The sequence below is a fragment of the Danaus plexippus genome, chromosome 19 (genome assembly GCF_018135715.1).
Source record: "Danaus plexippus chromosome 19, MEX_DaPlex, whole genome shotgun sequence".
Classification (NCBI taxonomy): domain Eukaryota; kingdom Metazoa; phylum Arthropoda; class Insecta; order Lepidoptera; family Nymphalidae; genus Danaus; species Danaus plexippus.
The window spans coordinates 657,239-671,105 of record NC_083549.1 but is presented as its reverse complement, the minus strand read 5'-3'; the positions used below and the strand labels follow the sequence as shown (position 1 = coordinate 671,105).

Genomic DNA, 13,867 nt, shown 5'->3' with positions numbered 1-13,867 from the left:
TAAAAACTTGTTACGAACCAATAAATGGCAATAGTGACTTAAAGTCAGATGTCAGCCATATTAGTTCTTTCTTGACGTGCTGTCAAACAAACTAAACAGCACGTGTAAAAATGCGTATTGAAACTTGTTATTTCTGTTCATCCAGGATATATCCTGGTCATGGTATTCAATTCGTGAGAAACGACTGCAAGGTAATTTATATAATTGTTGAAAGAGACTTCCGGTTACGGCGTTTAATATAGCTCGGACATACAACCAACCTGTGTTTATTTAGATTTTCAGATTTTGTCGATCAAAGTGCCATGCCGCGTTTAAAAAGAAGAAGAATCCACGTAAGACCAAATGGACCAAAGCTTACCGTAAAACTGCCGGTAAAGAATTGGCGATCGACCCGTCATTCGAGTTCGAAAAACGCCGCAACTCCCCATTGAAATACAACAGGGAATTATGGGCAAAAACAATTGAAGCTATGAAGAAGGTCGAAGAAATTAGACAAAAGAGATCAAATAACTATATCATGCAGCGACTAAGGAAAGGCCGTGAAGTCGAGTGGCAAAGAGATGTTAGAGAAGTACAGAGAGATATATCACTTATCAGGTATAACAACATATTTCGTAACATAACACGTATATTATAATATTATAAAAATTATAGACATTAACTAAACAAAATTCATTTATTGATATATTTAAAAGTGACTAGAATTTAAATACTCATTCCCTATAATAAAATACAAAATATCTCATCACTTTTCTGAAGCTGTTCATTTATAAGCAAACTTGAAGTTAAGCGGTTATTTAAAAAACAAAATATTTTCAGATTAAACTGTTACTTGAGGCTGAATGTGTTTACTCATATTATATATATGAATAAAAATAAGTTGTAGGCACATCTGCTTTGAATTTTAAAATATTTATGTCTTAGACATTCCGACATAATTAAGAAACAATGACTACATCTATATGAAGTTGGTAAATTTAAAAAAAAGTGACCATTATCAATATATGTTGAGCAATATCTCTTATACATATAAATACTTTTAGCTATACAGACAAAGTTGTAGACACCAGCTAATGTATTACTATGATGCAAGAGTACTTTTTATTGTATTAATTTTAAAAATCCATCCATTTTTAATAATATTTTTAATTAATATATATAATCAATGGAAATATAAACAATGTCTTTATACATACATTTATTTTAAATTAACATTTCGTGTGAAAGAAAAGCTGGCACAGTGTGTGAGGATAATAATTTTGTTGTAAACTATAACAAAAATATTAAAGACATTGTCATCATAGTACCTTGATAACATTTTATAGCAATGTGAATTTTAGTTTTTATAATTGGGCAATTTGTTCTTCAGGTCCCCCGCGGCTGGGCTCAAACAGAGACAGGCACAGGAAGAGATGGAAATTGAACCCGAGACCATTGAAGTGGTTGATGCTAAGGGTCGGAAACAAGTCATTGAAGCACCCGTTATGGTGCCGGCCACTGGAGATATGATCGAAGACGGAGGGGATGTTGAATTATAGAGTACAGTGTTGAAAAAATCTAGCGATAATATTAAAATAAAGGAATTGAATACCTTCTTGTATTTTTTTATCCCTAACATTAAAATCAGAGAACTTATAACTTGTGGTTTGCATCTTCTGATACAAATAATTTTATGATTATTTTAAGTTTGTGTATTTTTTATATTAATTAAATAACAGTTCCATAACGATCATCTTGTGTTATTTTGATAAAGAACATAAGTACAGGACCTTTCATAGTAGAAGAGTTAGCAAACGTTTTGTATGAAATGTTTGCTTCGTATAAATAAAGTATCGATTTTCGCCATAATACCCTAATCCCCTTAGGTTCCCTACAGGAGTGCTCAACATTTTGAAATTTACAAAACCATTAAACAATTTTAATTCTACTAAAGATTGCTGATAATGAAATCGCATAATTTAGACTATTGGCATGTTATTTAGATATTATACACAATATTTTCAGTATCATATTTTATTAATATGAACCTGTAAAATAAATAAAAAAATATTGTTCAAATAATAAGTATATTTGCACGTAAAACACGAACGTCATTTAAAACATATACGAGGTGATTTTTGAACCAAGAGGTTTCAGTTCTCTATTTAATTCAATTAGTGGCAGCGTGGATCACGTAGCAGTAAAAGCAGTCAATGTTCTATAAACTGTGGTGATGGCTTGATTTCAACCACAATGACGCTGTATACATTATTTGTTAGTGTTTTAGTTGTATGCGTGTCTTATCTCGTGTATCAAAAATACTCCAACGTAAATGTCAGCTTTGTACAGAAACCCGAAAAGCGATATGATTACATCATTGGTGAGCTAATTTAAACATGTGCCTGACCCACATTGTTATATAAATTGCATAGCTTTTTTTGTGATGGAAATTTATCCATTATTTATTTAATCAAATCAAATCTGGAAAAGTTCATGATCTATGTTTTAGCCTTCGCTAAAATAGTAGGCGTTCGCTAAAATCTATTGATTATTATTTTTTTATTACGGAATTAAAGTGCTACGAGAACTGTCCAAATATTTTTGTAACGTGGCCCAAAACTGATTCAATTAATGTCATAAAAATACTTGAACTTTTCTCGTATCTATCCTCTATACTTAGGAACGTTTTGTTTCTATTCAGTCGGCGCCGGCACCGCTGGTTGCGTTCTGGCTTCCCGACTATCTGAAGATCCAAACGTCAAAGTGTTACTTATTGAAGCTGGGGACCACATGGGTTATTTCACTAAAATACCACTGACCTCAACTGCCGCACAGCTAGGACCTAATGATTGGTCTGTACGAACTACGCCACAGAAATATTCCTCCTTTGGGCTCATTGATCGGGTATTTTATATAGTATACACTTATATGTAATTAAAAATGTGTTACTGGGTTCTCATTTATAATTGTTTAAACTGTTATCAAATATTTTAGACCCAAATAATCCCACGCGGAAGAGGTCCAGGAGGATCTGGACAGATAAATTTCCTGCTTCACGGATTTGGTTTACCCGAGGACTACAACCGTTGGTCCCGCTTGGGCTTTAAGGGGTGGACGTTGGAAAACTTAAAACCATATTTCATTAAAGCTTTCGGGACCTACAAAAGCGAATTCGACTCAGATATGTGTCCACCCAAAGGACAATGTTCGGAGGTATTTATATTAGCTCAGTAAAACGTAATACGGTGTAAAATCCAACTTAGTCTAAACAACTATCTATAACGTAGTTCTTCCTAATGATAGACCAGATTTTTAAATGCCAAAAAATTATAAAATATTATATCATTTTATTTCCTAAAGGCTCCGATGAAGCTGAAATTGATCGATGACAGTAACGAACTGATGACCATCTTTAAACAAGCCTCATTGAGTCTCTCTGACAAAACAACACTGTTTAGAAGAGCCACGGCGTCCATTAAGGGAGGATCAAGATATCAGACATACAGCGCCTATTTAAAACCAGCACTCAAAAGACCAAATCTACATGTCCTACTTAAAACACAGGCAATATCAGTAAGTTTCAGTATTCACATCTTTTATAGTCATCGGGAACTATTATCTTAACGTATTCATTTAATCTGAATAAAGACGAATCAATTGATTGCACATATAGATACGTTTCGAGGATCAGAAAGTTTCGTCTCTTTACATTTTGGAAGACCATCGAAATCTGGACAATATATTTGTAAACAAAGAAATAATACTTAGCGCCGGTTCCATTAAAACACCACAAATCTTAATGCTGTCTGGTATAGGACCAAGGAATTTAATGAGAAGGTAAATCTCAAATATTTCTTTTACAAAAATTCCCTAAATATTTTTCCCTAAGCCAATTATGAATGTAATAAAAATATGTATGTATATTATTTTAGGCTAAGGCTAGAATTGGTCTCAGACAATGAGTTCGTGGGTCGCAACCTGCACGATCATTTTAATGTGCCTATCTATGTCAGCATAAAAAAACCTATCAGTATTACTTTAGCCAAGGTATTTAGTGCCAGTACCCTTTGGAATTACTTTTGGAACGGAGACGGTAAGTAAAGAAGATTTAAATAAACAGATGTCTTTAACATGTTAAATAAGTTTTAAAATAATGGCCAAAATTTACATAAAAATACTGACGGTTTGTTTAATTTTTGTTATTAGGTTATTTAGCCTTTCCTCCTGTAGCTGGTGTGGAATATCGTAACTCTTCAGCTCTGATGCTGTTCTCAATGGGATCTTCCAGTGAGAGATTGTTACGAGACTTATCCAACTATAAACCTCAGGTATAATACACACAGAATAACACGTAATTAATAAGTTGAGTAATTTTAATATTACTTCAACGGATTTACTCCTGTGTATCATATTTCATACTTAAATATGAGCGGATAATTTTATCATGTTTTGTGAGGATTTTTTTTATGAATATGTAGGTCTTCTCTCATACTGGTCCTAAATAATGAATTAAAAAAATATTTTTTATAAATCATAACCCTGGAGGTAAATGTTTCCTAAAATCATTGACAGCAGCAGTAAAACAAGTTAGTAACTTCAATTTATAATCATAATTATTTAAATCTTAAAGCTTATATAAAAGTACAGGTTTTCCGTGAAACATTTCCGTTCCACAACGACACCAGTAAAGAAGGCTTCATGTGGCTGGCGTCCTGTGTGTCACCTCGGAGTCGTGGTCAAGTTACAGTCACGGACCCGAGCACTAGTGTTCCGCCGGAAGTTGACCCTAACTACCTTCATCGAGAATATGATGTACGATGCATTATTAGAGGTGATTATAATTACATCATACATACAAGATTACATAGGACCTTTTTAACAATTTTCAAGATGTTAGTTAAGAGAGAAAAAAATGTTTTCATATTAAAGAGTTGAAATTCCTTTACGATTTACGTTATAACATTAATACAAATTTTATTTTTGATTTCAAACTTTTTAAAAGTTTAGTGCAAAGCAAGTTTAGTGCAGTAAAAAAGTAAAGGACGATTAGAATGGTGAGGCGTGAGAAGATTTCTTCAAAGTTTTTTCTTGTGTTTAGGGCATTCATATCTGGTCAAACACATGTTCAATAACATTCATACATATCTTTGTAGCGATCAGACGAGCGGAAAGATTGGTATCGACAAAATCATTCCGAAGTATCGGAGCGAAAATCCACTGGCCGAGATCAGAGCGCTGCTTATCGTTGTGGACCTACACGAAGTTGGAGCAACTCGGACTGAGGCGAAGAAAGAAGTTAGGAAATGCTCTATTACTTGCTGTCTGAAATTTACTAGTTGAATCTCTATGTCGAAACGTTAAGAAGGAAAAAATATTATTGATTTTTATTAATCAAATTAAAAAATTCTTTAGTTTTAATATGGTTTCATAGGGTACAAGAATTATTCATCTCTGTGTAGCTCGGGGTCAAACTATTTACAGCTACAGATAATTTGTGGCAACATCTTTTTAATCTTAAAAATTTGAAGATTTTTATGATCCTCAATCTATAAAGGATAAAAGTACCAGGAGAGAAGCCACGCAAGGAGATACCAAAGCAGAAGCCTCGGAGTCCCCCTGACGCGTACCTGGAGTGTATCATCCGGGAGGTAGGAGTGACGGGACACCACGCGGGGGGAACCTGCGCCGGGGGAAGGGTTGTCGACGATCTGCTCCGGTTAGTGAAAACTACACGGTATTAAGCGATAAGTTTGCATGCTTAAACTAATTACGGAGCTTTACCTGTTTTTCGTTCATTGAAACCCACGTTCACTTTACTATCATTTGCGTAGATTTCGACTTATATGATAAAACAACTTTATTGAACATTATATGATAAAAACTTCACTATTAAATTAATAGAAATTTATTTGAGCTATGTTTTAATATTTCAGTGTCAAAGACGTCGAAGGTCTCCGTATAATGGACGCGAGTGTTTTTCCCGCGCCAACATCGCTGTATCCAAACTCAGTAATAGTCGCGATGGCGGAAAAAGCAGCAGATTTAATAAGGAATACTGTAACGTAGATGTTTTTGATGTGTTCTTAATTTTTAATATCAATAGAGAGGTTTGTATCAATTTAGTTGTTTAATTCAATCAGCCTTGAATTCCATATATTAATATCTTACTCACAAGGTTGCGTTTGTGTTGAAAGTAATTAAATAAAAAAATATACATTTACTTCCTACAAGCCCAACGTGTTGGAAAGTTGAATTATTACGATCACTAAAACTCATTAAGAATTTTAAAAGCTTGATTCAATGTATAAAATGTGAGTTTTTCTATCAACTGATTTAAAATTAAGTTTAAATCATAAGTCTATTTACATTTCGTAACACGATTCGATTGATTAGTTTCAGTTGAGTTTAGAAAAACGTACATAAATATAAAAAATATCTTGTGTCCATAATAAATATATTATTATTAGGTTAAATTCAAATTCACGTTTAGTCTAAAATATAATAATTGTATAGAAAATGAAATAATGGACTTTTTTCACTATTTACATAATCAGACAACAACAATATATAAAGCCTTCTTTCGGTGGTACTAATGAAATTTACTTTTAAATGTATGAGGTATTTTAGTTTAGAGCAAAACATAAACAACATTTAGTTAGGGATCACATTGTACAACCTAAATCCCTATTATATTTTCATTGTATCTAATAACGACTCACGATGACTAATAACAATTAAATTATTTTTAAAACTGGCTTTGGCCAGTGTATTTTCATAGAATGGAATTTATATGTAGAAAATTCTTGAACCATAGTTTTATTGATGAAAACACTAGAAGCAATATAACAACACATAACATTATAAATTGTTTAATTAAGTATCAAAGAACTGCGTAAAATAGTGTCATACTATTTGTTAGATATTTTCAATCCTCATGCTCCTCGTATCATCATTTTAATTCCCATTAACATTTTTTTATATATTACTAAATTAGAAACAGACTACCGAATACAAAAAAACCTAATATCAATGCACAAAAAAATTTAAAAATACTTAGAAAAGTTAATGTAATTAAGAACTCTAAGCGATTCTTAAGACGATTAAAATCAAAAAACGGTACACTTAACTTCCCAGGTTTATTCAATTGTATATTATATATACATATATATACATGTATATATGTGTGTATGTATATACATGTTTATCCTAAATATTTCAACATTTTTAAAGCTTGAGAAAATATAAAGCAATTTGTTTTATATATATATTACATTTAAATATAAAGTTAATAATTAGTGTCAGGCAAAGGTGAAGAAACTGATCGAACTAATACCTACAGAAGTAATTTATACTAGGCGCAGTCAGAATATAAATGAAGACTACAATGGCGTCCACATGTAGTGAAACAATTATAAACAAGTTAGCATTGAATAACAAAGTTCCTGTATCTTTTAGTCTTTCGATTGACTTTGTGGTGATAATATTAAATAAAGTCATGTGTGATACAAATGTTCGTCTTGATGGAAAGGTCGCAGTCGTCACTGGGGGTAGCTCTGGAATTGGATACGAAACAGCTAAAAACTTGGCAAACAAAGGAGCCAGGGTCATCATAGCCAGCAGAAATGAAACTAAATTGATGCGGGCTAGAGACAAAATAGAAAAGATATCAGGGAACGGAAATGTGTCTTACAAGCTTTTGGACTTAGCTTCTTTGACATCAGTGAGGAGTTTTGTAAGCGACACCATCAACACTGAAGAAAGGTTAGACATTTTAGTCAACAATGCTGGGGCTGTGGGACTCCCTGACAGATTGACGGAAGATGGCCTTAATCTTACCATGCAAGTAAATTTTTTTGGTACATTCCTACTGACGTATCTATTGCTGCCTCTGTTAAAAAGTTCAGCACCGAGTCGAATAATAAACAGTTCAGCGTCGTCGATGTACGTCGGACATATCGACTTCGAACAGTGGAATGATATTGAACGATATACTCCCATTGAGGTACTGGCCAACTCGAAACTAGCAGTGACTCTGTTTAGCGCAGAATTAAGTGCAAGGCTAAAAGAATACGGGGTGTCTGTGAACACTTACGATCCCTTTGTTGTTAAAGATACTGATATATTGGATAATCTTCCAAGTTTATTAAAAAATATAACCCAGCTATTTGTGGATATTGTTGGACAACCCAAGGAAGACGTTGGAAGAGAAATCGCTTACTTAGCATCCGATCCACAGTTTGAAAAAGTCAGTGGCGAGCATTATAAATTCTGTAAAAAGTGGATAAATCATTGGTTAGTCGATGACAGGCATCTGACGAGAGAATTGTGGGAAGTTTCAAAAAAAAATGTAAATATATCTACTAGTGAAGATTGGGAAACATGAAAAATATTATCAAATGATGTATAAAGATTTATTTCATTAACCAATTGTTTTTCTTCTATTATGTTAATTTAGTTTTATAACGTTTGTTACAAACAGTTTCCGAAGGTAACCTACAAATTATACAGTAGCTTCAGAAACATGTAAAGTCAAACAAAAATTTTTCATTGATTAATGTTTGAATATAAAAAATGGCATAAATTTCTGATGAATATATAGTTAAAAGCATATATAAATAAAACTATGATTATTTCTTTTAAATAAAACTGGATAAATTTAGAAACATAAGTCAAGGTCGTACAGATAAACAGTTTTAAAGAAATTAAATACATTTATAACTCTACTATTTTAATATTGTTTTGGCTAATTTGAAAGTTAGAGATATTTCTGCATAATGAAGATGACAACAAAAAATAAATGATCTAAAAAATCTTGTGACCCTGAAGTTTCAATCTCTAATGATTTACTTTACCTTGAATGTATAGACATTTATTTATCTGCTTAATTTAGAAATTAATGATGACTTCCGAATACCATACTCATATGACGTTAATTCAATTCAGCCTCCTCGTCTTCAAGGAGTTTATCCAAATATTCATAAAGTCCTCATCCAACGACCTGGATCTAAATAAGAATTAGTAAAAACATGAAGTTCATAAAGAATATTAAAACGTTTGTAAAACTTAAAAAATTTAATAGACATCCGAAAATACACCAAAAAATTAAATCGACATCACCGAAAACACGCCTCTATTTTAATTGAAAATAATATAGTTGGAACAGTAGTGTATTTGTCCATAAACTTGAAATACAAGCCATAGTAGAAATATATTAGTTTCAATACAACTGGTTTATTTGCATTATTAAGCATATATTTAGATTTTGTCATTATTAAACATTTTTAAAGTTAGACTAGTTCGTAGTTAACAATCTCACCAAACTTCTTATAGTCAAGTTATATAATAAAAGTCAGTGTTATTTTTGCTGTCTGTGAACACGGTCCGGTTGTGATGCGGGTCCAGGACGACTTCGCAAACTGTGAGAACAATGTTCGTATGGATGGACAAGTGGCCATCGTTACTGGAGCTACTGCCGGCATAGGGTTTGAAGTTGCCAAAAATTTTGCGAAAAGAGGAGCCAGAGTCATAATAGGCAGCAGGAACCCTGCTAAAATGGATAAAGCAAAAAACGCAATCATACAAAGCTCTGGAAATACGAACATTTCAACCAGAAAACTCGACTTCGCCTCTTTAAAGTCTATTCGAAGGTTCGCAAGTGCAATATATATGAGTGAACCCAAATTAAACATACTAATCAACAACATCGGCGCCCTCGGCTTACCAGATCGACTGACGAAGGACAAACTTAATCTGATGATGCAAGTTAACTACTTTGGGGCCTTCCTGCTAACCTTCTTACTATTGCCTTTATTAAGGACTTCAGCCCCGAGCAGGATCGTGAATGTGTCGTCTATAACTCTACTTCTGGGTCACATTGAACTCGATCATATGAACGATGTTGGAAGATTTTCAAGCTTCGGAATGTATTGCAACTCAAAGTTAGCAGATATATTGTTTACTGTTGAAATGAACAAACGGCTACGAGGCAGTGGCGTTAACGTGTACAGTATGGACCCCGGGCTGAGTAAGTCTGAGTTCTTCAGAGATTTTAACGACACAACCTTAAGAAATGTTTTTAATGCAGGCATGTTGTTATTGGGACGCGATTTAGATAGGGTTGCTACAATGCCAGTGTTCTTAGCGACAGATCCGAGAGTCCAAAATTCGAGCGGTAAGCATTTCAGAGACTGCGCTGAATTCTACAGTTCGTGGTTTGCTGAAGACGCTGACTTAACTCGGAAACTGTGGGAGGAATCAAAACGATTAGTAAACATCACCACTCAAGAGGACTGGGAACTTAAATAGGGAGAAAAGACATCCCACAATCAAAGAAACAAACAAGTAGGCTTTATCATTAATTAAATAGTGTCATTAAAATGTTTTTAAAACATTATAGACTACGTTTGTGTTGTGTTTTATAATAAATTATATTATCATAAAATAGTATATTAGCGTAAGTAACATGTTTAAATTATATTTAAATAGGTATTTATAGTTATTAATTTTATAAGGTAATAGTAGTACCACATACCAACATGATTTTGTTATATCAAGAGAAACAACTCCTTGTGTTATACAAGCATAATTTTAACTGTTATTTCTCAATGCATGAAGTGTGAATAAATAGAATGAAAGTAAACTTTTCGTGTTTTTTTTCCCAGCATAAGGACGAATCGTCCTGAACGACACTATACAGCTATACAGTACACAATCAGAATTTACTGTAAATACAGCCGAATTTATAATTTGCCATGGCAAATTTCGTCAATATAATACTGTGCAGAATACTATCGGATGCTGAGACGCCATATCGCTGATGTTATTGTATAATTTCATAAGAAACCTTCCTCTCATACGAGAACTCAGCGATTCATTTAGAAGAAAAAATATTAGTTAATTACTGCGCCAGCGACTGCATAAGCCTGAGGTTCACTTAACTAACTTAACTCTTTTTTTTTACTCCACCTTGACTTATTACTTTTATTTGCGAACCGAATGACATACACCTCTTTTATTCGTGGAGCGTGGATATTTACATTGCTTATCTTTAATCGTCATATTGGGTAGACAATTACACAAACGAACTTACCAACCAACCACCGTCTTGGATTCTTCTGCTTCGGTATAGTCCGCAAATTATAGTCTTTCCCATGTTCCGTGTACAGACAAAGGTTCGTACCAATATCACTATAGATACATACATTGCTGAATATTGTTCTATAAATTAATTGATGTATGTATTACTTTGACTGATAGAAGCTTTGTATAAAAATATAATAAAACTATGAATTTAATTTATTAATATTAGTAACACTTTATTTTATTTTTGCAGAAAGACATTGGACACTGTAATAGTCTATTTTCATTAAGAGTTTTTTGGACTGGAAGCATCTTGTGTCTTCCAATTTGAATTTTTTTTTTTGAATTTTCTATAATAGAGATATTCTTAATTTATCTAAATACACAGTAATTATGTTCGCTCATAACTTCCTTGCCAGTTAGTACAACTGTTTGGATACACGTGACATATCAAGGCTGAATAAGTTCTTTTGGTCAAATTACAAGTAAGATTGTAAACACAGTCCGGGAATGATCTGTGAATATTTTATTTTATTATGATGCGATTTTAATTTGTTATATTTTTTGTTTCTGTTCGCTAACATCTTTAACAATACGATACATAAAACTACTATTTTTTGTGTCAGCTTTTTTGCAAATTATTTTTAAATTACATGATAATTTTATGTACCAATTGATATAAAAAACCTTAATGACCATGTACACTTCTCCATCAATCTGAATATAATAAATTTCGTAGGGCATATTAAACTGAGGGATAAAAAAATCTCGTCAAAACCAGATTGAAACCTAAAATGATAAATAAAAGATTGTCTTCGCTTCACTTTATACTTTGAACGAAAAATCAGGACCTAAATCTTACAAGACCTAAGCCCTCCTGAACAACAGAATATCAGTTTCTGTCCACAGATTTCCAAGTCAACATCAAACAATCTCTACGTGTCAAAAGTAAAGAAAAAATTATTGATTTTTTTTCATAAAAAACATAAAAGTATGATCAAACCATAAAAAATGTTATGCATAATAATTAAGTTATAATAATTATTGTTATATATTACTGTAGTAATAGTTTTGTATATATTTACAGAGCTAATCTATCTGTCACTTGCATCTCATTTTTATAAAATTATGTTAAACTTTTTTAATCACTTTGCCAAATGTTAATAATTTCTTTCATTTTGCAACCAGGTCTAAATTTCTCAACTAAACAAAGAAAAACGTCTATTGAGCTACAAAAACAAAAATAATTCAATCTTAATTTTTTGATCCATAGACCATAAATACAGTCTGATATAATAAAACACTATCTATCTCGTAGATCAATCAAGAAAATTGTAACATTATTTAAACCTTACATTGATAGCAATAAAGTTAAAATTAGCATGCTCAATTTAGAATTGCTGATAGCATATGACTAATAAATAATAAATAATTATATAGTGGGTCTTTTTTGCCGCTGAGAATTACGTTCTGGGTAATGAACTGCCAACTGTTTTATAGATCTCTCCATACTTTTCTCGCGTCTTCATTGTTTGAGATAGTTGAGGCGATTAAAAAATAGGTTTTGTGTTTTTCTAAATGATATTTAGATTTTCCATTTTGTGACCTGTTCTGCCTTCATTGACTTGTTTTACAGAAGCTGTACACACAGTAACAAAGTAAGAAGGCCAAACATACGGATATATTAAAGTATTTTATTCGGCAAGTCGAGAATGCTAAATATAGAACCATGCAATCAGTTTAGAGATGTAGAACGACTGGTTAGACAGGAGTTTTTTTTGCATACCATTACCGCTAAAATGACGCACCTTAATTCATAATTAGTTCCTAGTACTGCTAAATTCTAGAAATCATACGTGAAGCGGTTAGTCTTTCCGTACCCACAGTAAACAGAGAAGTAACCACAAATCAGCGTTCCATAGTTTTTGTAAAAGGAGGCACTAGGGCTATAAAATCAAACGTTAAGCTTTACTGAATCCTTAAAATGGCTCCGGGTTAGACTGTAATGATGGATAATTATGAGAAACAATACAAAATCCCAGAGGATATTTATGAGTTGGCGTCCAGACCAGTATATTTCTGATTTTAAAGCGCGTGCTGTTAATAGAGCTTTCGGTTCCTTGGGAACCAACATCGTCAATGACTATGCCATCAATGATCAAGGTATCTCACAGTATTTAAATAAATTTGTAAGTTAAAGAGGACAATGCGCCTTCTATAATAATATGATCAAAAGTTTCTTGCCATATATTTTGAAGAGAAATGTTTATCGTAGGCGCTTTTCCTCCAGCTTACTTTACTGCAATGATGAAGACTAGCATGTTAGTTTAATATATATGTAGGATTGAATACAAAGTCGTTGTTTTTAAAAATCATGACACCAGAATTAGTTACGTCATAAATGTCTAGTTGTGTCGGTCTTGAGCCTTTTAAGCTTTTGAAAGACACCTTGAAGGTTTTTCGGCGATACCTTTATTTTGAAGAGGTCCGACGACTGCTACTACTCTAGTAAGGATATATATAAACTGTACCCTAGTCCCTATTTTTTCCAATAAACAATCATGGTTGTGACTGGGCGTGATCGCAGGTTGCTATGCATGTGAAAGGTAATAGTTTTATCCACCCTTAATTATGAATTAAGCAAATACTGGGTAAATATAAACTAACTAACTTACTAAACTAACTTGTTGTTCTTTAAATGTAAAGAAGAATAAAAGCATGCACAGGCTGCAATACCATCCGCACCACCTTGACAGCTGGCAAGTCAATCACAGTGCGTTTCAAAAGAAACTTTCTGCCACGCACCACT

General features: G+C 32.8%; 4 protein-coding genes across 4 annotated transcripts; all 4 read left to right on the top strand.

Annotated features, from left to right (window-relative positions):
• Positions 1 to 31: 31 nt before the first annotated feature.
• Positions 32 to 1,592, top strand: LOC116768022 (probable ribosome biogenesis protein RLP24). The gene is made up of 3 exons (XM_032658641.2): positions 32 to 191; positions 275 to 597; positions 1,370 to 1,592. The coding sequence occupies exons 1-3, from the start codon at positions 111 to 113 to the stop codon at positions 1,536 to 1,538; spliced, it is 573 nt and encodes a 190-aa protein (XP_032514532.1). The 5' UTR covers positions 32 to 110; the 3' UTR covers positions 1,539 to 1,592.
• Positions 1,593 to 2,188: 596 nt separating this feature from the next.
• On the top strand, positions 2,189 to 6,091 carry LOC116768004 (neither inactivation nor afterpotential protein G). The gene is made up of 11 exons (XM_032658615.2): positions 2,189 to 2,359; positions 2,681 to 2,883; positions 2,974 to 3,192; positions 3,340 to 3,552; positions 3,653 to 3,816; positions 3,912 to 4,072; positions 4,186 to 4,307; positions 4,627 to 4,810; positions 5,133 to 5,274; positions 5,534 to 5,695; positions 5,913 to 6,091. Exons 1-11 carry the CDS (start codon positions 2,233 to 2,235, stop codon positions 6,043 to 6,045), a joined length of 1,830 nt encoding a protein of 609 aa, XP_032514506.2. The 5' UTR covers positions 2,189 to 2,232; the 3' UTR covers positions 6,046 to 6,091.
• A 1,286-nt stretch (positions 6,092 to 7,377) lies between these two features.
• Positions 7,378 to 8,402, top strand: LOC133319372 (retinol dehydrogenase 11-like). The gene has a single exon (XM_061523502.1). It carries the CDS (start codon positions 7,475 to 7,477, stop codon positions 8,360 to 8,362), a length of 888 nt encoding a protein of 295 aa, XP_061379486.1. The 5' UTR covers positions 7,378 to 7,474; the 3' UTR covers positions 8,363 to 8,402.
• An 896-nt stretch (positions 8,403 to 9,298) lies between these two features.
• Positions 9,299 to 10,498, top strand: LOC116768018 (retinol dehydrogenase 13-like). The gene has a single exon (XM_032658636.2). The coding sequence runs from the start codon at positions 9,370 to 9,372 to the stop codon at positions 10,282 to 10,284; it is 915 nt and encodes a 304-aa protein (XP_032514527.2). The 5' UTR covers positions 9,299 to 9,369; the 3' UTR covers positions 10,285 to 10,498.
• The last annotated feature ends 3,369 nt before the right edge of the window (positions 10,499 to 13,867 follow it).

Bases quoted from the DNA above. Each gene is read 5' to 3' on its own strand.
- LOC116768022 (XM_032658641.2), top strand. From the start codon at position 111: ATGCGTATTGAAACTTGTTATTTCTGTTCATCCAGGATATATCCTGGT. The intron at 192-274 runs GTAATTTATATA...GTGTTTATTTAG, and splicing joins TCGTGAGAAACGACTGCAAG to ATTTTCAGATTTTGTCGATC. The intron at 598-1,369 runs GTATAACAACAT...TTTGTTCTTCAG, and splicing joins AGAGATATATCACTTATCAG to GTCCCCCGCGGCTGGGCTCA.
- LOC116768004 (XM_032658615.2), top strand. From the start codon at position 2,233: ATGACGCTGTATACATTATTTGTTAGTGTTTTAGTTGTATGCGTGTCT. The intron at 2,884-2,973 runs GTATTTTATATA...CAAATATTTTAG, and splicing joins CCTTTGGGCTCATTGATCGG to ACCCAAATAATCCCACGCGG. The intron at 3,193-3,339 runs GTATTTATATTA...TATTTCCTAAAG, and splicing joins CCAAAGGACAATGTTCGGAG to GCTCCGATGAAGCTGAAATT.
- LOC133319372 (XM_061523502.1), top strand. From the start codon at position 7,475: ATGTGTGATACAAATGTTCGTCTTGATGGAAAGGTCGCAGTCGTCACT.
- LOC116768018 (XM_032658636.2), top strand. From the start codon at position 9,370: ATGCGGGTCCAGGACGACTTCGCAAACTGTGAGAACAATGTTCGTATG.